The sequence below is a fragment of the Schistocerca nitens genome, chromosome 3, assembly GCF_023898315.1.
Source record: "Schistocerca nitens isolate TAMUIC-IGC-003100 chromosome 3, iqSchNite1.1, whole genome shotgun sequence".
Taxonomy (NCBI): Eukaryota; Metazoa; Arthropoda; class Insecta; order Orthoptera; family Acrididae; genus Schistocerca; species Schistocerca nitens.
In genome coordinates, this window is record NC_064616.1 from 592,531,624 (window position 1) to 592,558,424 (window position 26,801).

The window sequence follows — 26,801 nt, forward strand, 5'->3', positions numbered from 1 at the left end:
TGACACTAGTATTGTAATCAGTTCATGCATATATATATAGAAACAGAAGAAATGGTAAACAATGTTCTTAAAAATATCATTGACTGATATTCTGTAAATGGTCTCACCCTCAATTTTAAAAAGAGAACAGTAGAATTTTTGTATATCATTTCATATTTATACTTGCTTACTGCGCAAATATGCACTTTCACTGCTACAGCACAAAGATCTATCCAAGAAACATCCCTTTTTTCCTCAGTCTGATGTGCTACAGTCCCTTAAAGTCCGATATCAATCACAAAAGTTTAACCACGATAATATATAAGTTCTGCTCATCTATGTATACTACACAATGATAAATGTAACACTTTGTAAAGTAATGATTAATTGGGTGGAAACTTCAAAATTATTAGGTGTCCATATTTATGGGAATTTACATCGGAAGAAAGAAATATTGGAACTCTTAAAATGACTTAGTTCTGCCACACTTGCACTCAAAATCATAGCTAATCTTGGGGAGATAAATCAGTAATCGGACATTTTTAATCAATAATGACAGGTGGAATAATGTTCTGGAAAAACTCATCCGTAAGAAAGAAAGTCTTTAATGCCCAAAAAGGTGCTGTAATAATAATAGATGGTTTTCACGCACATCTTCTTGAAATGTGCCTTTTTAAGGAGTTTGGTGTTCTGACTATTGCTTCACTATATATTTACTTCCTCCTGGAGTTTGTAGTAAATAATTCACTACAGTTCAAAAGTAACAATGTTGTACATAATTACAATACCAGAAGAAAAAATAACATTATTACTCCCAATTAAGGGTGTCTTTAGCACAAAAAGGTGTGCACAATTTTGTAACTATAATGTCTGATAACTCACCGAGTGATATAACCTGTCTTACAGAGTGCGGAGTAAAATTTGGAAACAAAGTGAAAAGTTTCTACTTAATAAATTCTATTCTGTAGAAGAATGTCAATCATTGTAATGTTTAAAAGGTGGTGGGCAGGAATTACTAACTAATTTCTGTATATTAAAAATAAACATCTTAATGTTCATCATGCAGCCATATTTACAAATTAATTATTGAACTTGAGATTTGAATGTAAAATGATTCGATCAACTCCATTACGATTTATCGTGCGAAATGATCCGTGGAACACGAAACCAACTAGGCGTATGGTTCATTAAAATATTAATGTTACATGGAACAATTGCGGGGGTAGTAGTACCATGTGGCGAGGTTTTGATAACTTTAATTCAAGACTGTTTCACTCCATTACGCACTAATGAGAAGTGATATCTGGAGGCTCTGTTTATTTTATGTGTAAAGGTCGCCACAACGAATATGACTTGTTGCTTTCAGTTGCTAACTACAAATTTAATTATTACTTATTGTGACGCATTTTTTTTCTTTTTTTTTCTCTCTTCTTCTTTCATGAAGAGAAACTGGGAAATTTCTAATTAGTAACTCCTCAAAGCGCTTCCCCATCTTTCACCGTAAACATTCACGAGGGCATATAATTCTCTATATAAACGAGGCACGGACGTAATGACTTTTTAGATAAGTCCGTATTTGTCTTCCAGCATCTATTTACACTGGTGTTCCAAATGTAAAGAAAAAACGCCCACATTCAGATCCACGCTAAAGACCTGCGATTTTATATTCCCACTAGCTACACGATTGTAAGGGAAAGGCTGTAAATTTGTGTAAAACATATAAAAACAATAAAAAAAGAGCAGCTAGGTCAACTGACTGCGGGAACAATTATAATTCTTCACAGTTAAGTAATAATTGAAGCGTAAAGAAAAAAATAACGTTCAGATACAACTTTGATTGCACAATTACTTCTGAAACTTGGTATATACTTCATCTTAGAATTTCGATGACCTGTGAGGTGTTATAGGTCCCCCTGATACCAGTTTGCTTACTCATCTGCTATTTTCACTTACAAAACGTAAAGCGGCATTCAAAATCCAACAAACAAGGTGTGTGCGCATATACAAACATATATTTCCTGTTAAAATACTCAGTTCACTTTGTCTGACCGCAATGAATGCAGCAGCCGGCACCCCTTTCTCGCGTTGCAGTAGTATATTCACATCTTCAATAGCAGCAACAGCGACATTCACTTACCATATTTAGGTGCTGTATTCAAACAATACACAAGGACGAATAACCAACAACGATTACACACGAACTTCACCGCACGCAGAACAAACTGACAGTCCACACATCTATAAAATATACAATCCGCACACAGGTAAAACTCTTTGGATGACTAAAGATATCTCATATGATTTTCCCTAAACCATTGGCATTTCTGCACACGTGCCGTGGGATGTTATTGAATATGGTTTATTAGACATCTGGCATTTATAGCTAAATAATTTGATTCAGTCATAGCAGCATTCTTTTTATCGGTATTATGAGTGGTTTGATGCGACCCGACACGAATATCTCACTTGTGCTAACTTCTCTATCTCAGAGTAGCACTTGCTTCCTACGTCCTCATGGAGGTATGAAAATTATTATACCTCTATCTACGTCCTCAGTCATTTATTAGTATATTCCAATATCTGTTTTCCTCAAACGTTTTTAACACCTACCGCTCCCTCTACTACCCTGAACGTTAATCCCTTGTGTCTGAACACATGTCCTGTGATCCGGTCCCTTCTTCGTGTCAGTGTTCTCCAAAAGTTCCTTTCTTCAGTGATTCTGTGGAGAACTTCCTCATCTTATCAGTCCACTTAATTTTCAACATTCTTCTATAGTCTCACATGTAAAGGCCTCTATTCTCTTTTGTTCCGGTTTTTCCACTATCCATCATTAACTAAGATGTAGTGCTCTATTCCAAACGTACATCCTCCGAAATTTCTTCCTCAAATTAAAGCCTACGTTTGCTACCAGTATACTTTTCTTGACCAGAATTACTCTCTTTGCCTATGCTAGTCTCCTTTCTACGTCCTTCTTGCTTCGTCCACCATTGATTATTTTGCTTTTTCTTCATTATTTGTAACTTTGCACAACGTATTTCCGTTGGGAGAAGCGCAGTAATTTCCGATCGTAACATTTTCTACAACTTTTGGCACAGTACTTTTACTACGAATCTCTTTTAATTTTTTTTTCTCCATATCATTGTTGGTCTGTCAATTTTTAAGATCTACGATTCACTTCTCCTATTGCCTGGAGCACTAAGATCAACACTCGTATTTGACAAACACAGTTTTTGTGTTCACGGAATTTGTTTTGAACTTTTACAATCACACTCCAGTTTTCACTGTTCTGGACCATTTATTATAAAGCTTAGTGCCAGCACCAGTGTTTTCACAAAATAAAGTGGGTGGGTACTATACTGCTGTCTACCCTCAGTTTCACACAATTATCTAACATATTAGGTCCATTTTTTCTGTTGTAGCAGCATCTCATATTCAGTTTTTGGACTTGTAATCTCGTTTATTAGCACCGATATGATTTCATCAGCATTGTTTTTCCCCTAAGTTTTATGCCCAATTCGCGGATGACACATATCCAGATTTTCTTCTTGTTGGTTCCATTAGCACAACTATAGTGCAACACAGTTTTGCATCTTACACTCATGATATTTAGCAACACGCTTTTCGTAGGAGCAGATGTTCAAGTCAAACACTTGACTAATTGACTGATTTTTATTTGTTCCTGTGAAGTTCCTTTTTGTACTGTGATATCAGACAAGTCAATGAATACAATACTATATGGGAGAAAAGAGGTGAGGAACAAACAATACTGCAAATAATATAAATACAAGGTATAAACTATTACATTCAAGGTTTTAACAAAAACAACACTACTGCAGGCAATATAAATACAAGACATACAACAGTACAAACATTGGCATACAAATTACATCATTTATAATATAACACATCTTTTACAAATCTTATAGTTCTAGAAATTCATTTAAAATATGTACAGTATTGTTTATGATGACATGTGTCAGTTTCCCTTTGAATACATGAGGGTCATCAATTTCATTTATTATACTAAGTGGTAGCTTATTGTAAGTTCTTATTCCAGTCTGGATAACTACTTTTTGTGCTATATTGAAATTAGCTGGTTCTCTGTGAAGGTTTTGTTTCGGACTTCTGTTATCATTGTGAATGTAACAGTTAGTTTGGAAAAGTTTTTTGTTGTTGATTAAATATCATCAGCGAGTAGGTGTATTAACTTGCAAGTGTCAATACTCCAAGTGTCTTGAATAGGTACCTGCAGGATGTCCAATTGACACACCTCAGATCAACTTCACAGCTCGTTTTTGCACTTTAAAAACTTTTTGCACTTTTGTAGCATTTCCCTACAATATTTACCATACAAGATCAGAGAGTGGAAATATGAGAAAATTATTGTTTCTGTGACGACATACAGCAAAATATCTCTTAGTGCAAAGCATACTGAGCTCAGTTTTTGAGTAGGTAATTAATATATTCATTTCATCTTAATTTATTGTCCATTTGTATTCCTAGAAATGGAATTTCATTGATATCTATTTCAAGGGATTCAAGCTCGTTATTTGCAGTCTGAAACTGTATTACATTTGTTTTTTAGAGGTTTAATGACAGACTATCTATTATAAACCATTTGTATGCTACTTGTGTTATTGTTTAAGTTATAATCTGCACTGAGAATTTCACGTTCTTGACCAATATACTAGCACAATTAGCAAACATTACTATATTTGCAGTGATATTTACTGCTGTTGGCAAGTCATTAATGCACACTAAGAAGATCAGTGGTCCAAGAATCTAGCCTTGGGAAACACCATACTTAATAGTTACCCACTCTGATTTTATTGTTTCACCTGAACTCTTTGTTTCCTGTTATGCAAGTACGATTCTAGCCAAGCCAATAATTGATTTCTGATGCTGCAGTGTGGGAGTTTTTGTAGTAACATGTTATGTTTTCCACAGTTGAAAACTTTGGTGATATCACAGAAAATCCCTAAGGATGCCTTCTACAGTTCAGTTCATCTAGAATTACTTTTATGAGACTGAATATTGTCCTTTGTATGGAGAGTGCTTTGCTAAAGCAAAACCGGGAGGGTGTCAAGAGCCATTTTGTGTTACTTGTTCATACAGCTGTTGTGCACTAATCTCCCAAGTAATTTTGAAAGAACTGGCAGCAGCGAGACAGCCTCATAGTTAGATATGACATATCTCTTACCGCCTTTGTGTATTAGCATCTGCAGGATGTTTTAATCTCTTACGAAATACTCCAGTTTCCATAGACTTGTTGCTGATCAAGTCACCACATAATTTTAGTGCCCTGGTTGATATTCCACCATACACAGAAGAAGTGGCGCTTCTTAGAGATCTGATTATTCTTATAATTTCGTTAGGTGTTGCGGATTTGAAGCAGAGTGACATTGTTGATGACCATTACGTAAGATTAAGTAGTTTTATAGCTTATAAATGAGATGGAGTGTTTTGTGCTTCCTTGATTTTGGCTACAGTGGGGAAAAATTTATTGAATTTTGAGGCTATCATTTTCAGATTACTATGGTCAATCCTATTTTCTATGAACTGTGCTAACCCTGATTCTTCCGATATGGTGTCCCTGTTTGTTCCCAATACTATGGTTTTTCATATAATTTTTGTTGTGTAGTTTGACCTATATATTTGCTTTGCTCATTGCATATTTTTGGCCTTCCTGAATACATGGTTTAAGAGATTCTAGTATTTCTTACAGTTTATTTTCACTGCTTTGTGTGTACTCTTCCTCTGTTCTAGGTAATGTTCCCTTTCCAGGCACATGATATTCAAATTACAGATGTTATCTATTTTTTCTGCTTGCATACATTTGATTTAGTTTTGGTATGTCTTTGGGGGAAAATGGCTTCAAATTGTTTCGGAAAATGTTTAAAATGAGTTAATTTTATTATCCATAGTGTCTTCATGGTAGACTTGTTCCCATATTTCTAAACATATTATTGGATTCATTGTTTATTATTCTGACATGCCTAACTTGGGTGTGTAAATTAACTGTTTTTCTGTTGCTGTGTTTTAAGATTGCTGTTTGATCATCATGATACAGTCATCTACCCTTGTTGAGATTGAGATCACTGGATACAAGTTAAAGCAAGACATCAACGTTTCTAATTGTCTATAGTTGCTATTTGTTGACAGAAAGTCAGTGTTAATGTCTCCACATAAATGATTCAGTTGCTCTAGGAAAGTGTTGTAAGGGCTGTTTCTAGCTCAGGAAGAAATTCGGGATATTTCCAACTTGTGACCTGTAGATAGTTAATTATGATGAACAGCTTTTCTAGTTCTAGTTTGAATGCTCAGCATAAAGGATCTTATTAAATGCAGTATCGACTTACATCTACAACCTGTGACCTAAGAGTGTTATGAATGAAAATTGCAACACCTCTTTTTCTTAAGCTGGCTCTACAATATTTATATCTCAATTCTGTAATTTTCTAAGTTCGTCTGCACAATTTCTACACATCTTAGATGACGCTGTGTTAAAAAATAAGAAAAAGAAAAAAAAGTCAAGAGCTCTTTCATCCAAACCTCTAGCATCTTGAATTGAAAACAGCAGCTCTTTCACACTTTAGGGACATTTTTCCACCTGAAGGGCAAGTGAGTGCCCTGAACCTTTCTCTGCTCCTCCACCCTAAGGAACATACAATGTAAAATTACAACACAGAAATGTTTCTGTCAGTGAACAAACGAAATCCTTTTAAATAGATACTTGTTTGTTTTCTCATGTGCCCTACAGACAAGAGGGAGATGGAAGTTATTGTGGAACTAATTCACGATTTTCTTTTGCTAAATACAAAATTAATTCTCATGCCATTTTTTAAAAATTTGGCTTAGTACTGGACAACCTACAGTCTATTTTTGTATATTAGGCACATAGTCGACTGTTATAGGCTATAACAAGTCTCTTACTGAATTGCATAGTTTATCACTGTTTATAAACAATAATGTTATAGCACCTATTCAAGAAGGAAGTCATGCCTGACCAAAATAATACTCGATCAATATCTTTGCTATCTGGTTTCGCTACAACACTGGAAAACCTTTTATGGAAGATTATAGATATTTCCGTCTTTGGGTTTGTAAAGTGTAGGATCATGATGAACATCAATATGAGTCACTCAGATGATTAAATACGTAAAGTTAATGTAAATTATATCCAAATGGACACTATTATTCTGTTTAATTAGGCCAACGATTTGTCTGTGCAGATACTGGTGCAAATGTCTATGCATGCAATATATCACCTTAACAATCATGTGTCTGTGCAATCAGTATAAATCAAAGACAATACCTATGGTCTATGGCAGAGCTGCTAACTTTCAAATGCAAAAGCATCATACCAGTCACTTAAAATTAGAGATTTTAACAAAACATTATCTTGCATCAAATACAAAATGTTAAAGCAAGCGTGCAAATTAGCTAGAAATAGTAATAATAATAATAATAATAAAAGAAATTCTTATACTTCAGGTTGTTAAATAATCCTCATGCAGACATATGTGTAGTAGTAGCAGCAGCAGTAGCAATAGCAATAGTACTCATTGTCGTAATAATGTAACACTGGCAATAGTGAAAAGTTCATGCCTTAGTACTTATGATATTGATGACCACAAATAGGATTATCTCACTTATTTCTGGCTCCATTTATCAGAATGCTGTGGTACATAGAGCAGCCTCTCTTTAGGTGGTGCATATATTTGATTTAGAGCACACCTGGTAAAGGTATAACAGGTGGCTAATCTTTCCACTCCAAACGCATCATCCACTGAAATGCCAGCCCAGCATGTTTCAAAAACACCCTTCTTAGGGTCAGCTTTGACTATAGCCTCTGTCAATACAGAGGGCTCTAGCAACCAGAAGGAGGAACTCCTCGAAGGGTTGCGCCAGCACAGTCGTTGTCACACATTCTGCATCCAGGAGACACATAAAGACCTTCAGCATAGGCGCCCCAAAATACTTGGCATGACACTTGTCGCAAAACGACCTCATAATCAGCATGGCAGCACCATTTTTACAAAACCCAGCCTAGACATTAACTCTGCTGGAATCACTGCAAAGGACAATATTGAGGTCACAACAATTGAACTGCTTGGCGTTACAGAAACATCAGTTTATAAACCTCCTAGAGAAACTGTCATTTTCAAGAAACGCCTAATTTTCATAGCCAGGTAGCAAAGGGTGTTATAGACGACTTCAGTAGCCATAGTACTGGCTGAGGTTAAAGTGAAGATGATGGCAATGGAGTGTCGGTACTGAACTGGGCAGATTCTGGATCTGTGACCCTTATAAAGGGTGGGGAAAATAAAAGTGTTCTGGACGAGTGGATACGATTGGAGGTGAATTTAAGGGAACATTAACAGAGGAGGAAAAGACCTGCACTTACTTCCAGCAGGATGGACCAACTACCCATACAGTCAGCCGAACCTTGGAACACATTTACACAACCTTTACACTTGACAGGGTTGTTGCAGAGGTCAGTCTGGTCTCAGTCTTAGCTGGCCACCCAGGTCAACTGATCTGTCTGTGTACAATTACATCTACATCTACATTTATACTCTGCAAGCCACCCAACGGTGTATGGCGGGGGGCACTTTACGTGTCACTGTCATTACCTCCCTTTCCTGTTCCAGTCGTGTATGGTTCACTGGAAGAACGACTGCCGGAAAGCCTCTGTGCGCGCTTGAATCTCTCTAATTTTACATTAGTGATCTCCTTCAGAGGTATAAGTAGGGGGAAGCAGTATATTCGATACCTCATCCAGAAATGCACCCTCTCGAAACCTGGACAGCAAGCTACACTGCAATGCAGAGCACCTCTCTTGCAGAGTCTGCCACTTGAGTTTGCTAAACGTCTCCGTAACGCTATCACGCTTACCAGGTAACCCTGTGACGAAACGCGCCTCTCTTCTTTGGATCTTCTCTATCTCCTCTGTCAACCCGACCTGGTACGGATCCCACACTGATGAGCAATACTCGAGTATAGGTCGAACGAGTGTTTTGTAAGCCACCTCCTTTGTTGATTGACTACATTTTCTAAGGACTCTCCCAACGAATCTCAACCTGGCACCTGCCTTACCAACAACTAATTTTATATGATCATTCCACTTCAAATCATTCCGCACGCATACTCCCAGATATTTTACAGAAGTAACTGCTACCAGTGTTTGTTCCACTATCATATAATCATACAATAAAGGATCCTTCTTTCTATGTATTCACAATACCTTACATCTGTCTATGTTAAGGGTCAGTTGCCACTCGCTGCACCAAGTGCCTATCTGCTGCAGATCTTCCTGCATTTCGCTGCAATTTTTTAATGCTGCAACTTCTCTGTATACTACAGCATCATCCGCGAAAAGCCGCATGGAACTTCCGACTCTATCTACTAGGTCATTTATATATATTGTGAAAAGCAATGGTCCCATAACACTCCCCTGTGGCAAGCCAGAGGTTTCTTTAACGTCTGTAGATGTCTCTCCATTGAGAACAACATGCTGTGTTCTGTTTGCTAAAAACTCTTCAATCAATTCACACAGCTGGTCTGATATTCCGTAGGCTCTTACTTTGTTTATCAGGCGACAGTGCAGAACTGTATCGAACGCCTTTCGGAAGTCAAGGAAAATAGCATCTACCTAGGAGCCTGTATCTAATATTTTCTGGGTCTCATGAACAAATAAAGCGAGTTCGGTCTCACACGATCCCTGTTTCCGGAATCCATGTTGATTCCTACAGAGTAGATTCTGGGTTTCCACAAATGACATGATACACGAGCAAAAAACATGCTCTCAAATTCTACAACAGATCGATGTCAGAGATATAGGCCTATAGTTTTGTACATCTGCTCGACGACCCTTCTTGAGAACTGGGACTACCTGTGCTCTTTTCCAATTATTTGGAACCTTCCGTTCCTCTAGAGACTTGCGGTACACGGCTGTTAGAAGGGGGGGAAAGTTCTTTGTGTTGGGGAGTCCATAAGTCTGATGTGTATCACAACAACCTCCACAGTCTTCAAGAACTGCAGAGGAACATTTCGGATGAGATTCCAGCAATTCCAGCAGTCCAGCTTCAATCCGCCTGCAGAAAATTGCTGACCAGAACCCAAAAGTGCCAAGGGATGAATGCTGGTCACTTAAACATCTACTATAGTCAGGTTAGTACTGTATTTCCCTTCCTATGCTGTGTTTCTTTGTACCATGAAACTCTATTCCCCGGGCCACTTTTATTTGCCCCACCCTGTACATGATAGTAAGTAGCTACCATCTTTCAATAATGCTTGAGGGACGTGTGGATACAATCCTGACCTTACATTTGCCAGCGACACCATCATAGAACTGTGCATAAAATCAGTATGCTCACTGATTCCTAAGTGCCGACACTGGCCAATTGTGTGTCAGATCTTGCCCGCAATACATCTACAGCCTGTTTCATTTTGCCCCAGATACAACTTTCAAAAAGCAAACTAGAAGAAATTTAAAACTCTCGCTGATCAAGAAGTCATGCATATTAGCCCATACTCTGAGGAATACGATCATTTCGTAAGTGCTGTGAATAAATATTCTAGAATATCCATCACTCATGGATGTCGAACAACATATGTGCAAGGACTGACCCCAGAGACAGTATTAGACTTTGATCGTTACTATACATCATTTCCACAAGAACCATTTGGCCATGAAACTCATGGACTGCATTTACTCTAATTAATAACAGCCGCCAAGTCAGAGCTGTGATCACGCTAGTGGAAGAAACTTACTTCAGCAAAACCAGTGAGAAAGCCTTGAAACTTCTCAGAAGCCTCAGGAATGATCCAGATAGCATGACCCCACAAAAAACACAGCAGCCAACGTTATTGCTCATGAACTATTTTAATGAATGGAAAATTTGATAACCGAAACATCAAGCTAAACTCTATAAACATGTGTACTTCTGTTATCTAGCTGCCTAGACCTTTCCGTTGGAAGAGTCGCTGAGAGTAACTTGCAAGTGTAAAACAGGAAAGGCTGCTTGGTTGGACGATATTACTAGCGAACAAATAAAGTGTTTTGGTCCTGCAACATTAAGGAGGATTTTGGACCTTTTTAATAACTGCTTACACTCTAAAAGGGTCCCTAAAATCTGGAGGAAAGCTCAAGGCATCACTATTCTGGAGAATGATACTGACATGCAAGACAGAAGTAATTGAACATGGTGTCATACCTCAACAGGCTAGTAAAAGCTGCACTTCACCGATCTTCAGTCTTACCCAGTACACTGAAGATGGTTTTGATTCATGTATGATCACTGGTGTGGCCTTTGTTGACCTCTCTGCTGTTTACAACACCGTAAACCATAAATTACTCCTAAAAATCTTATGACATCACTAATGACTCTATTTTAGCCACCTTGATTACCAGCTTTCTTAGCAACAGGAGATTCTTTGTGGAGTTTCAAGAAAAATGCACTGGATGGAGACTACAAAAAAATGGGCTCCTGAGGAAACTGCTCTGGCCATTATAATCTTTAACATATACGCAAATGACCAAACACTTGCACCATACATAAAAAATTTCTGTGTGTGGATGATTTCGCTATGGTAGCCCAGGGAAAGGATTTCCATGACGTTGAAAATAACCTTTCTGAAACATTAGAAGAACTATGATAGTTCTTCAAAAATAATAACTTAAAGCCTAATGCTACCTAAATGCAACTCTGTGCTTTCCTCTGAAAATGCAGACAGGCCAACCAACAACTAAATATATTGTGGAATAGCATTCAAATCAAATGTTCCTTTTCCACAAAATACCTTGGGGTGAGCTTAATACTGCATGTTAACCTTTAAGATGCAGTGCAATAACACCAAAATGAAAGTATCTGCAATGAATAATGTCATATGGAAACTAAGGGGATCTAACTGGGGCACACAACCGGTCATCAGCTGGACTTACTCACTAGCACTGTGCTATTCTGTGGGCGAATACGCAGCGCCTGTCTGGCATTACGCCTGCCAGGCTAGGCAGGTGGACACCACTCTGAGTGAGACATGTCGCATCATTACTGGATGCATGATACCAATTAAAATGGAGCAGCTACATGTACTAACAGGCACAGATATGCTTCATCTGACATCAGACGTGAACAGCTGTCCAAGGAGAAGGACACAGAGCTTTGACCACTTAAATTCCCTGCTAGTAATAAGCAGGCACATTAAGCACACTAGAGAGAAAAATTCTAGATCGTATGTCACAGCATGAATTCCAGATCTTGAAATTCATTATAGAATGAGATTTTCACTCTGCAGCAGAGTGTGCGCAGATATGAAACTTCCTGGCAGATTAAAACTGTGTGCCCGACCGAGACTCGAACTCGGGACCTTTGCCTTTCGCGGGCAAGTGCTCTACCATCTGAGCTACCGAAGCACGACTCACGCCCAGTACTCACAGCTTTACTTCTGCCAGTATCTCGTCTCCTGCCTTCCAAACTTTACAGAAGCTCTCCTGCGAACCTTGCAGAACTAGCACTCCTGAAAGAAAGAATACTGCGGAGACATGGCTTAGCCACAGCCTGGGGGATGTTTCCAGAATGAGATTTTCACTCTGCAGCGGAGTGTGCGCTGATATGAAACTTCCTGGCAGATTAAAACTGTGTGCCCGACCGAGACTCGAACTCGGGACCTTTGCCTTTCGCGGGCATGAGCTCTACCATCTGAGCTACCGAAGCACGACTCACGCCCAGTACTCACAGCTTTACTTCTGCCAGTATCTCGTCTCCTACCTTCCAAACTTTACAGAAGCTCTCCTGCGAACCTCGCAGAACTAGCACTCCTGAAAGAAAGGATACTGCGGAGACATAGCTTAGCCACAGCCTGGGGTATGTTTCCAGAATGAGATTTTCACTTTGCAGCGGAGTGTGCGCTGATATGAAGCTTCCTGGCAGATTAAAACTGTGTGCCCAACCGAGACTCGAACTCGGGACCTTTGCCTTTTGCGGGCATGAGCACTACCATCTGAGCTACCAAAGCTCACTTATTTTTTAAACAAATTAGAATTGCTTGCATTATTAAGGTTCTTAAGCAGTACATCCATCTCTATAGAATAAATTAAGAATAAGTTAAAAAACTATGCTCTATAAATTGACAATATTAAAACTGGGAGTCTGGATAGTGAAAATAATATTATTCAAGCTGTAGAATTGTTTGATATATATATATATATATATATATATATATATATATATATATATATATATATATATATATATTTAAAAGAACAAAGTAATTTAAAATTTTAAAACATTGTTTGAGAAAATAATTTTGATCTGAAAGTCTGGCAAAAGAAATAAAAATAGCAAAATTTTTTATTCACATAAGGAATGGAAAAAGCACTTAAGAGAATTAATATAAAACTTAAAAATAACTGAAATAGTGTATATGTCAAATAGAATTTTTATATAATAATTATAACTTTATTCAAAAAATATGAGGTAAAGAAGAAAGGGAGTGTTACTTACTTTTAATAAAGCCTGATATACTAAAAACTATTTTCTAAATTTCTTACTTTCTGATTAAAATTTTGATATTTTGTATGATTCTCAAAATTATGTTTTAAAGAAGAAATCTAGGGAAGAAATATATTTAGAAAACTGAGAATACAATGAAAACAGTTATTGTAATTATATTATTGTTTAAAGAAATTCCCAATACATAATTTTTTTTTAGACGATACAGGATACGTATTATAATATCTATATGATGCTGTATGATAATTTTCTAGAACTATTCTTTTGTCATTCTAGATGAGAATTCTTTCTTAACTTCCTTGTTGATTAAATTTTTTGTATTAACATCTCTGGTTATCTGATTGTACTCTAAATGTATCTTTTCTCCCACTTCATTCTCAGTTAACCTTAACATAAATTCTCGATGAACTTTTTAATATTGTCAAAGTTCAAAGTAAAACCCTTTATCTTCATCACAGTTTTAATTAATTTTCTCAAAATAGTAACCTTTAGGTGCAGTTGAAGCCCAATTTGTAATCTAATCATTTCCTAACTCATTAGTACATTCACCCAGCATACAACATGTTTCTACAGTATTTTTACGACTATCATTGTATGCTATAGAATCGGTATCAAAATATATACCAGATTCTCCTAACTTACCTAACATATCATAAAACCTAAGGCTTGCATTTTATGTTGTGAATGCCCCTACAATTTTTTTGGCATGTTATTTTCCACATAACAGTCTTTAAAACTGTACCTCATCTAACCATATTCTCATTAATAAAGTTGATATCTATATTGACTAATCGATCATTCAGTAATATCTCACAAAATTGTTGTACACCTGTGACGTGCTCTGTTTTACTTATATTCTGTCATTGTCCAAATTTAGCTTATAATGATCCAATTCAGTCCTCATTTTTTCTTCCACAGTTTTTATATATAACTCTTTGCTTTCAAAATTTTGTGGACTGGTTTCTAATTTTATTTTCATAAAGTCTTTTACACAATTTTTAAACAACATGTTGCTCTTATTTCTAAAAACCTATACTTCATACTCATCTAAAAACTTGTATACTTTTTTGTAGCTTCATTTACTCCATTTGTTGTAAAAGTTCCAATACAACTTATTTTGTTATCACAGTGATTACATTTATTTATTTTTTCCTCTGCACTTTTGACACATGGAAATAAAAGTTTTTTCATTTTTATCGACGTTTGTTCATACTGAGAAAACTGAAAGATACAATCCCCTAGGTGTCAATATTTTACATTTTATAAAATCAAACCATTTTTTTAGCATAGTATCTTGGTTTCTCATGATTGCTCTCCTGTGTCCCTGAGCAGGAGTTGCGGAATCTGGGTGTTGTCTGTTGTTGGCGATATGATTGCATCAACCTAGGTGGCTGAAGATGCATTACTAGCGGAAACTGATGCTGTAGGTTTGTTGGTGTGTGTTGCTGATGCGTCTTCTCGGTTTCCACATGTAGCTGGGACGTCTTCTTGTTCTGCAGGCGGCACATCCATTGGGTCTGGCTACATCAAGGCAAGCTACTTGCTCTAGTGTTGCCCTGGCTTCTTCCTTTGCATGATGAGTCTCGCTCGAGAGACGCAAAAAATTGCTTTTTATGACAAAGAGCTCCTGTTAGCACATGTGTCGGCATGCTCCAGCCGACAGCACTTGGCACAGTGATCAGTCTCCACAGTTCTGTCCTTAGATGGGCCAATTGGCACCGCCATGACATCCTCAGACAATGGAATCATTTGGATGTGGTATGGAGAGCGTTGGGTCAGCACACTGCTCTCTCAACTGTTGTTGTCTTTTCAGGAATGGAGCCACAATTTATCATTCAAGTAGCTCCTGAACTGGCCTCACGAGGCTGAGGTGGTCCTGTTCCAGTCCTTCCATCAAGGCATAATCCCTGGTTGCGCTGGGAATTGAACCTGGGTCCTCTGCATGTCAGTGAGCTACACTGTCCACTCAGCTAAGAGGTAGACAGGATAGTGATTCATAGTCTATTGAAAAGTTTTACTTTTAGTGTTGTGGCAGTGTACTGTAGAGTTACCTTTAATTCAATCTTGTTATGAAGCATATATTCCACTAGGGAGTAAATCTATTGCTGCACAAGTCTAAGAATCCCTGTAACCCTGAAGACACTGATGCAAGATGTTCCTTTATTAACTTAAAACAATAGTCTGACTGCGGTCTTCCATATAATACATACTGTTATTTTTATTCAGTATATACTGCCACCAAAGATTATGGCATTGTATAGTACTGAGCGAAAGTATAATAGCAATCACTTAACATAATGAGAGAGATTTCCAAGCGAAAACGGGCAGAACCAATAGTTCTGATAAGTCTGCAACGATTTTTTTTAAATTAAAGTTTTCCTTTTTTGTAGGGTCAATTGCTCTTGTTTTCTCTATTGAAGAATAATAAGCAGCTGCTATCATATTTCGATCGCTGCAGTCCTTGGTCTAACTTCTCACAGACATGTGTGACTCCTACACTGCGCAACAGAATTGGAGGATCACTTCGTCAAAACCCCATAATTATTTCCCATTGCGACATATAAGTTTAAAATTTTGCCCAAATGTGCCTACAACCTTCCTCTGTAATGGTGCAAAAGCGTGGCACCCTGTGACGTCACCCTTGGACTCGGAGACGCTTCAAACAGTAAAGTTTCAACACACGTAAAAAAAGTCACAACTGAGAAGTTCATGTGAGATGTAAAGTGGGTTTATGATGTCATATTTGCACCAAATTTCACCACAAATCTCCTCATTACCACCGTAGACGTGTCACACGATGGAAAGGTCGTCACGTCTCCTATTACCCCCATTTGAACCCTTTTTTTAGCGTCTGTGCAATACAGATCAGAACCGCGACACCCAGCGTTGAAATCACGCGGTTTTCTTATGGGTAGCCAACGAGAACATTGAGACACACCAAAAGGTCTCAGGGGTTGGCATAAATGGGGTCAATGAAATCATCCCTTCCCTTGAGGCGTTGGTTCCCACACATTTCGCATCTAAAACTACAGTTCGCAGTGCGATGAACAACAGTACGACGTTCTTGACAATCCATGACACTGCTGACACCAGACGGACGCTTCAAAACTTCTCTATTGATATCTTGGGCCATCAACTCCACTGAGTGTGATCGCACCTCCTTAAGGACGTCCACACTACTCGTGCTCGTCAGACTTGTGCTCGTCATACTCGTCTGTCAAGAGACTTGTCAAACTTGTCTGACTTGCGCTCGTGCTGCTTCTATCTTCGTCCACACTGTTCCAATTGCTTGGCAGGCTTTGGTTAGTGAGGATCCGCACCGTACTGGCAGTCATGAGCAGTGCCAGTTCACTAATTTAAAAATGGATGAAGTAGTTATAGCAAGTGCCAGCTTCCTTGTGATGCGCCTTTTAGCTGAGGAGGAAGGTAGAAGAAGATGCTGCAAAGACCCAAGAAAACGCAGGTGGTGGATGACCACAGTTTTCAGGGCAGAAAAAGATATAGTGGGAGTGATTTGATGGATGACTTAGATGCTGAAAACATACATTTCAAGATATTTTGCCATATGTCCGCATCAGATTTTGAATATCTGATAAATTTGGTTGGACCAAAAATATCAAAGGCTGACAGCAAATTTCGGAAGGATATACCAGTTACTGAGCAGTTAGCACTTACGCTCCGATACCTAGCAACTGGCGATTCCTACACCAGCCTCAGTTTTTTATTTAAGGTCTCCAAGCAAGTGATATCAGACATTGTTCCTGAAGTATGTGCAGCTCTTATTGGCAGCTCGAAGGAGTTTGCAAAGGTAAGTTAATAAATTATACAAATGTTGTTATTAATGCATTTCTATTCATCAGTTAATAAGCAAAATAAATAAAAACATTTAGATTTAAAGAATGAGAAACAATTATGCGCAAAGATTATTATTTTTAATTATAATAAATCAAGCAGATCCAGAAGGTGTGGAGAGCCTTGTTCAGTGTTGTCAGAAGTAAAAGTAGAAGTAGATGCCTGTTGGAAGTTGTTTTGCATCTGATCATGGGCATGAACATGTTGAGTTGAAGGAATCGGTAAATGCAACGAGCAGCTGTAGTCGCTGTTGGTTGAACTTGGTCTAGAATGTTCGAAACAGTCGCCTTCTGCTCTGTAAATCGTGTCAGAAAATTCTTTTTTAACAAAAGCACATGTTCTTTTGTCCATGTAGTGTAGAACATTCACTATGTTCTCTACATAGGCGTCAAACTCGTCTCAAGTTTTAGATAAAGCAGTTTGTAGTGCATTATATGCCTCTCCTATACGAGGGTCTTCGGCCCTTATTCTCTGATTTTTTTCTAGGTGAAGCAAATACCTTCATGTGTTTGATGTGGGTGGTAGTTTGTTGCCTTGTGTTGTTTGATGATCGATATCTTGACTACTAATTTCTTCCCAAGTGCACACTGTACCTTTGTTTGTATCCATGCCCATAACCCTCTGTTCTCCCAAATCCTCCTTAAATTCCTCCTAAAACAAAGTGACGACAATAGACTGATATAAACAATAGCAAAGCAAGTAAAATAAAAAATAGAAGAATGGATGTAGGAAAAGGGGGATATACGATAGTAAACGTCAAAAATTGGGAACAATATTATGTTGATAAGTGAAATGCAGAATATTCGTTATAATGATTACCTGCATATTATTATGCTACATTATTGATTTCAATTATTATTAATCTTCATAATTATTAGAATGGCCATTATTGTCAATACTATTAATAATTTATTTATATTATTAGGAGTTATTAGTTTCTATGTATTTACTTTTTTGCACATGTCACAGACACAACAAAAGTAGTTCCTTGTAGCAAAGGAATATGAGAGAAAATGGAACTTTCCTCATTGTCTCGCTGCAATGGATGACAAACATTGTGCAGTCCAAAGCCTAGTTAATTTTGGAACGGATTTTTTAAATTATAAGACTTTTTCAGTACTGTTCTTTTCGGTATAGTGGATGCTGACTATTGTTTTTTGTATGTTGATGTCAGCTTCCATGGTCGAATTTCAGACGGTGGTGTTTTTCGAAATACATTTTTTTAAGAATATGTGTAATGTTATCATCGTTTTTCCAGACGATCGTACCCTCTCAGGTAGACAGAAAAAAGTACCCTATGTTATTGTCGCAGATGACATGTTTCCCCTCAACAATCATATCATGAAGCCGTATAGTGGACAACAACCTCGGACGTCAATGAAAAGAATTTTTAACTACAGACTTTCAAGAACATGGCGGATTGTGGAAAATGCATTCGGAATACTTTCTTCTGTATTCCGGATACTAAGAAAGCCTATATTACTACAGCCTGAGAAAGCCTGAAGTGTATTATGACTTGTATATACCTTCATAATTTCTTGCGAAAAAGTTCTGCTTCCTGACAAATTTATACCCCTCTAGGAGCAGTGAATCATGAAGAGAATGGACATTAAAAGCCAGGAACTTGGAGACATGAAACCAATCCTGCTACAACATTTACATGATTAGCAAACATTCCACAATGTACAATGCAGATTGCCCAAGACGTTAGAGATGAATTCACTGCTTATTTCACTTCCGAAGAGGGAAAATTAACATGGCAAGACGATTACCAATAACTTATTCAAAATAATTTTCAGTTACTAGTTACATACATAGTAGTGACTGCCTGACTGTACACATTTTAACTACCTGTATATGTGAAGTTTTACATTCATTAATTCCTATTTTATTATTTTTATTTCCTCAAATAACATGATATAGAAATAAAATACATATAAACGTACATGTGCTTAAATAAATTGTGTTAGAAAAATAAATGTTATTCGTCATTATTTATTTATTACTAGCTGAGTACCCAGCGTTGCCCCAGTATATATTCCAATCCTGTTAGACCATTTCCTCCTTTCCCCTCTGTAACGTTCAGAGTTCATTTTGCCATAAAACCTATAATTTTATCACAATTAGAACTTTTTTAATTTTTAAATTTGGAAACTATAGGCAATTACTAGTATGTTCCTAATAGAAATTGTAGTAAACTAAAATAAATATCTTAAGATATGACAAGATTAATAGTATGTAAGGGAATAACACCAAAAAATTTAAAAATAACAAATGAGCAGGGACTGAAATGTAAGCTGAGAAAGACAAAAAGTAGCTGTGGAGACAGAACCCAAAGGGGACCAAACCCCATTTAAGTTTGTTAATAGGTTTCTTATACATTTCCAAAAATAATTTTTTTTCCTTACATCTGTGTTGATTGTCTTCTGCAGCTGATATTTGCAGTGAAGAAATTCAAATGCTTTAAAAGTAAACCAGTTTGGAGTGTCCACTTCCTCAACCCCAGCGCCAGACTTCCCAGGCTCATTTTTCTTCTGGTGGACTTTCCTATAAGTGACTAATAAGGTGGTCATTTTTTTTTTTTTAAATTCAGCCACATGCATACGAAGTTCTGTGGCGAAGGAATCCCACGCTTAACATTTTATAAATTTCATTTTATATTGGGAGTTTGTTGCATCCCACAGCACAGGATATTGTTCAAAAGTATTTATGAATTTAATGGCAAAATCGTCCGTCGGTTCCATTTTAAAAGAAAAACCGATGTCCACAACACACAAAGAGAACAATACCATGACCAAACTGTATGAGTGCGTCGAGCCAACTGGTGAATGGTTGTTGCTGTCCAAACCACTCGCACAGCTGGCCGCGCATCCCTTTGACGTAACGACAACAGCCAGAGCGAAATAAGCCATATGCTCGGGCGACTCGCAAGCCTGTTTTTGCAGTTAGCCCTCAGAGTCTACCACCGTCCACATTACTTGTAAGGCTCACAAGTCTCACAAGTACATGAGACACACGAGTAGTGTGGAAGCACCTATGCTTTTTCACCTTTCTGCTTCATGCCCTCCTGTGGCGTGATCATGGAGTGTTGCAACATTGACACATGCATAAATAAAACGGCGAAGGGTCCCCCTAAGATCCTCCCAGTTTGGCAACGCCCTTGGTGGCACCTGCCCACTTTTACTGAGAAATTTAGAAATCTGCATTTCCAGAGAAAACCTATGACTAAGTCCTAGGACCTTGTAGATAGGCAACTGACCTCAGAGAAGTGTCAAGTGGTTGCCTACCTGTCATTGCCTAGGGCTATTTCGCAGGTTTTCTTTGTAAAGGCACATTTTTAAATTTCTTAACATTTGTGGTTGGGTGCCATCGAGAGTGTTGCCAAACTGAGGGGGGTCCTAGAGGGACCCCTTGCCGTTTTATTCAAGCATGTGTCAATGTCGCACCCCTCTGTGATTAGGACACAGAAGGGCGTGAAGTAGGAGGGATGAAAAATCATAGGCACTCTTTGCTGCCTCGGATCATGTTCAAATTTCGTCGAATGGTTTTGAACGGTCCCTAATGTTTCCACCCTGCATTCCAGAACAAAAATTGAGGTCGCACTGCACCCCAAAGGAGTGCGATCACGTTCATGGGGTTGATGGCTCACAATGTCCTTAGAGAAGGGTTGAACCGTCCATCGGGTGTCACCCTTTTGGTGTCGATTCTGAACCGTAGTCTGTCTGAAATGCTTTCCTCGGCTACCCATAAGAAAACCGCATGATTTCTATGCTGGGAATCGCACTTCTGACCTCCACTGAAAAGAGTTCAAAAGACGGGATGCAATGTGGGTAAGAGGAGGTGTGATGACCTTCCCACTTTGTGAAAAGTCCACGGTGGCACGTAGCTGAATTATGGTGAAATATGGTGCCAATATCACATCATTAACCCACGGTACACATCGCATGAAATTTTGAGCCGTGGTTCTTTTTTTTCGCATGTTTCGACACCTCGCTGTCTGAAGCACTGCCGAGTGCAAGGGGGACATCGCAGGCCGTCACGCTTTTGCATAATTACAGAAGAAGATTATATGTACCTTTGAACCAAATTTCATTCTGTTGTGCAGTGTGTATACACAGTACAGTCACATTGATATGACTATCCCCAATGTTCGACATGAATAATAACCACTTACAGACGACAGGTGCTAGCACTAGCAGTGGAGGGTATAAGAAACGCGTGGTAACATGGACAACAGTTCATTCGTTGGTTTAATGCAGAAATGGGGCGATTATCTGACGTCCAGAACGGCATGATCATTGACTTTTGGGCCAACGCCCTACAACAATGGTTGGAAGGGTCCAGGATGGAGGAGGGGACGTTATGGTCTGGAAAAGTTTTCATAGCTTTCACCGGGTTGATTTTGCCATTCTGGAAGGCACACTGCATATTCACAAGTACACATCTATCCTTGGGGACCAAGTCCACCTCTACATGCAGTGATCTGCACTGCAAAAAGTGGTTAGTCAGGCGTTTGGCAGATGGTCACATTAAAGTGACTGGTTTACATTATTACAATAACTTCAGCAAAGAAGTTTATAAAGCACTAAGGCATGTCAATCATTTTATATTTCACTGTGTGCACAAAGACGAGAAACACTAGACTGAACAAACAGCTGACTCAGATATGTTTTTTGAGCCAGATCTGCGATCATCTCCCATCCACACACTATGATTTGTTTGCACAGCTGTGATCGTTACCCACAGATCTGAGTAACTTCGCTCAAACGGCCAACTCCATCTTCCAGGTTTTGCGTGTATCTCATATCTGCTCAATTCTTCTGTTTGCACACTACAGTTTGTCGGCACAGATATGATGTGCACAAACAAATCGTTGTATGCGGACCAGCCTTTAGGGTTGGCATTAGAAACTCAGGATAACTGCCCACTAACCTCTATTTTCGGAAGAAACATGTTCTACCAGCTATGTTACAGTAGCTACTACCACCATTCTCAAATTATGGGGGTCCTTCGAATGCAATAACACTGGCCACATGTGACTGGTAGGAACCAGCTCTGCAAACCAGCTAGACCACCTACACGGGCGCTCACAAGGAGGTGGTTAAAAGTGGACACTCACCCGTCCGTCCTCCTAGTATCTGGAGTACAGAGTTTTTATTCATTACATAATTCTCATTCACCACAGATAACCATCAGTTCATTGGATGTAATAAGTTTTTGTGTCACATTGAAAATGTAATTCTTATCGCATGACAAATCTTGAAACTGGCATTTGTATATAAAATGGCAATTCAAAGATTTTGCTCTCTGCCCTGTTGACAAATTTCTGCAGATGCCCATGAACACCTTCAATCTGTGTTCAAAGACGATGGATATTCTTCACATCAGTTGACCATTCACGAAATAACAGGTGCTTTTCAAACCCAGGGCGTTTCCCCCCTGTGTGGGCAACATTTGATCTGAATTAGGCTAAATCCTAAACAAACTATATCTTAATGCAATCTTCTGGCCACCTAAAACAACTTGTGCTGTTGTTGGCTTGGTAAAAAATTATCTAAGTTTGCAGAACGGCAGAGTCTACAAAATGCTATATCACTGTGGCAAAGCCTAATTCATGAATGGTACATGCAGAGTTATCGTCACACTCAACTTTTGCAGCTCAGTAAGTCAGCCATAGGTGAGCGAAGTACTTCCATGGGATAGACTAGGGATTATTCTCCCATGAGAATCTTGGTCGTGATGAGATCCTTCTTGGACTCTGTTATTAAGGAATCTACAGAAATATGTTTGGTGGAAGATCTTATTAATCGTAATGATGGCTTAAAACTTGATAAGTCATGATTTCTTTAGTTCCTTCCCAAAGACAGAAAAAAGAAGAAATGACACATTCAGTGAGAACTGATTTCAATATTTTGACCAGAGTATTTTAATTCCCTGGACCTGCAATTCAGCAGAGCGCATGTGTTAGAATGACTGTCATCTAGATTTCAGTGCTTCTGAAGCTAACAGGCTTATTTTGTCGTTTTCGTATTTAGGCTTGCAAATTGCGAAAATATGAGTCTCAGTAGTACACCACATTGAAAATCTCTTCAAAATGCGTCGTTTTTAGTATGATTTGCTGTGTTACAGTGGCATAAAGTGCAACTGCAGTATATAAAACCTTAATGAACATATATGGTTAAGTTAAATGATGAAAGTATCTGATGTTTTTATTGTATGGTCTATGGATAGAGTTTGTGTGTGAATAAGCAAGTATTATTGTATAAATAGTGAAAGATGATTTGTAGTTTCACATCAGCTCCCTTAATTCAACAAATTGTGAAAAATAATGCAATAGTAGCAGAATATTCAGATTCTAGTACTGAAAAGTTCAGTGCCTTTAGACACATTCCCAGTGGGTCTGAGAAAGGACGTTACAAGGTTTATGGTAGCAGACTAATTTCAGATTAAGTGTAGATTTTAATAAAAGAAATCAGTCATATTAAGGTATCCTTCAGTGTTCTTGAATGTAGCTTCATTCCAAAAGTCGATATACAATAACTTGTATATTTCATCACATTTAACTGATGTGGGGCACAAAATTTAAAATATTAACTTCTGAATGCATCTACAGGACACTGCAACTAGCATCCAACACACTGCACAAGATCATTGAAATCGTAGTTTTGAGGATGTGGTATCAACATTGGAGAGAACCAGTAGTCTCCAGTGGCAAAGTCAGCAAAAGACGGCTAAATTAGTGACAGCCCAGATGTTATGGCAAGATGTCGACCTCATCCAGCTGCAAACCTGAAACCTCTTGGAATAGTCAAGACCATTGCTATATATGAGGGTTGGAACTTAAATAGTGGCAACTATTTTATTCACTACCGATACAAAAGAGTTACATGTTTGCACCTATTACTGTCCTTCAAAGTAGTCACCAGCGTTGTGTATAACCCGTTGCCAGCGATGTGGAAGGCGTAGCATACCATTAGTAGAGCCTGTTCTGTTGATGGTGTGAATGGAGCGGTCTACTGCCTGTCGAATGTCTGGAACAGTTCTGAAGCGAATGTCAGGAAGTGGTTCCTTCATCTTCGGAATCATATCAGTGTCACAAGGACTTAAGTCTGGGGAGTATGGCGGGTGGTACAGTACTTGCCAGTCCCATCGACCGAACAGAGCAGCCACAGCTTGCGCTGCATGAGCCCGCGCATTGTGGTGCAAAATGATGGGTGGGTTGCGCAGAAAGTGTCACCGCTTCCTTCTCAAAGATGATCTCAGGTGATGCTCCAAAAACGAACGGTAATACTGTGCATTGACAGTCTGTCGTGGATGAAAATAGTGCGTTAGGATAATACCATCACACTCGTACACGAGAATCACCATAACCTTTACCATACTGGGGTTCTGACTCACTTTCGACTTTCGCGGCGCCCCATAATGACGCCATTTGTTGGCTTGGCGTTTCAGTTTCGGTTTCGTGGCATTTGACTCAGAACTGTTCCAGAGATTCGACAGGCAGTAGACCGCTCCATTCGCACCATCAACACAACATGCTCTGCTAACAGTATACTACACCTTCCACATCGCTGGCAACTGGTTCTACATAACGCTGGTGAGTACTTTGAAGGACAGTAACAGGTGCAAACATTTAACTCTTTTGTATCGGTTGTGAATAAATAGTTGCCACTATTTAAGTTCCGACCCTTGTAAGAACAAATAGAGATCATTTGAATAGAGAAGTGCACTCACATAGCATGCATCAAAAAGTGCTCTTTTATCAGGCAAAAATTCTGTTTGGTTCATTACCAAAGGAAAAAAATGTATTAAAATTTAACACATTTAAAAAAAAGGACTCAAAATATTATGTAGTAATAGTTTTTATGGTATCAAACGATACATGAATCATCACTGTTAAAAGTAGAGCGACTTATTTCCTACATTACTATGAATTGAAGGGATTATTTAAAAAAATTTATTTTTATAAATATAACACTACTTATTTTACTATGCTAATTTATATTCTGACTATTTTTATGTGTATGGCTTCAAGTTGATCCAAACAGTATGTTATTGAGTAACACATTATCATAAAATTTGTCCACATTCTATTAACCATGACAAACCTTATATCTCTGTGCATGATGAGAAACAAGGATGTTAACATAATAAACTGAAATGAAATGGTTACAGAAGTTATAAGAGAATAAATTTGAGGACTAATCAGAACTGGAGATACAATTGAACAGTGACAATGAGATTTTGCAGAAATGTTCATCAAAATGAAAAGGGATAACGAAATCTGATGTACACCTAATTATTTAGAAGAATAAATTGACTCAGAATTATTTCATCTGTAGAAAAAAATTGTACTGTCATGTTGATCTTGTAGATAAGAAAGTGTATAACATGGCTGAAAGAGAGTTGCACCTGTGTTTCATAGTATCATTCTGTTGTTTCAGTGTCTGTAGTTTGCAATGTTACTGTGACACGTGTTTTTCCTTACTGGTATTTAAATATTTCGTGTCATTACTTTGTAAGAGAATGAAAGAATATTAATTTGTAGTTCTATTTAGCACATAAACAGAAAAAAACTCGAATTTCTCTCTTGTTGAATATTTTCTTCTACCTGTGTTACCATTGCTACAGTATATTAGCAACTTGCCTTGTTGTTTAGCAAAATAGATCTAGAAATACCGAGAAAGACTTCCCCACTCGTCTTATACAGGGTGTCCCAGGATGAATGGCCAATATTCACATATACAACAGGAACAATGATTCAAAGAAAAAAAGTGTGATAAACATGGGCTCTAAAATGCATACCTTAAGAGCTATGAGCACTTCATCATCTTCGATACTGTGAAACAGATCTCTTCTATGGCAAGATCTTTGCTTTCTATATTTTTAGAGCGGTAGTATGGACAAAGACAAGAAAAAAATAGTGAGTAGACATGGACCCTAAAGAACATACCTTAAGAGCTATGAGCAATTGTTTATCTTCACTATTGTGAAACATATCTTTCTACGGAACAAGTGCTCATAACTCTTAAGGTATCCATTTTAGAGATAATGTTTGTCTCAAATTTTTTTCTTATTTTGGACCATACTAGTTCCTCCCAAAATATCGAAGCAGAGAGCTTGCAGTAGAAGAGATTTTTTCACACTATCGAATATAAAGAAGTGCTCAAAGCTCTTAAGACATGCGTTTTAGAGCCCAAGTGTACTAGACTCTCCAAATGAACATGTCTATTATATCTGAATCGTGAACATTTCTGGAGGAAAACCCTGTATAAAACATGCCAACATTCTTTCTCCGCCTTCTGATGCCGTTGATAGTTTATAATGTTACCACAGCGACAGTACTAGTACTTTCATAGCAGGAAATATTATTCCACCATTTCCTTTTAAAATTTCGTATTTTCTGTAAACAGCCGACCAGTCCCAAAATAACTTTGTCATATTTAGTAAAAG

At 38.0% G+C, this 26,801-nt stretch overlaps 1 protein-coding gene across 4 annotated transcripts in view; it reads right to left on the reverse strand.

Moving 5' to 3' along the window:
- The window catches only part of LOC126248508 (polyadenylate-binding protein-interacting protein 1), a 148,354-nt gene extending 146,100 nt beyond the window's left edge, over positions 1-2,254 (reverse strand). For all 4 annotated transcript variants that reach the window (XR_007545496.1, XM_049949555.1, XM_049949554.1 and 1 more), the window contains exon 1: positions 2,117-2,254. Coding sequence is in view for 3 of the 4 variants with exons in the window: in XM_049949555.1 (XP_049805512.1) it covers positions 2,117-2,119 (3 nt within the window). In the remaining variant the exon portion in view is untranslated. The remainder of the gene's footprint in view (positions 1-2,116) is intronic.
- Between the last annotated feature and the right edge of the window lie 24,547 nt (positions 2,255-26,801).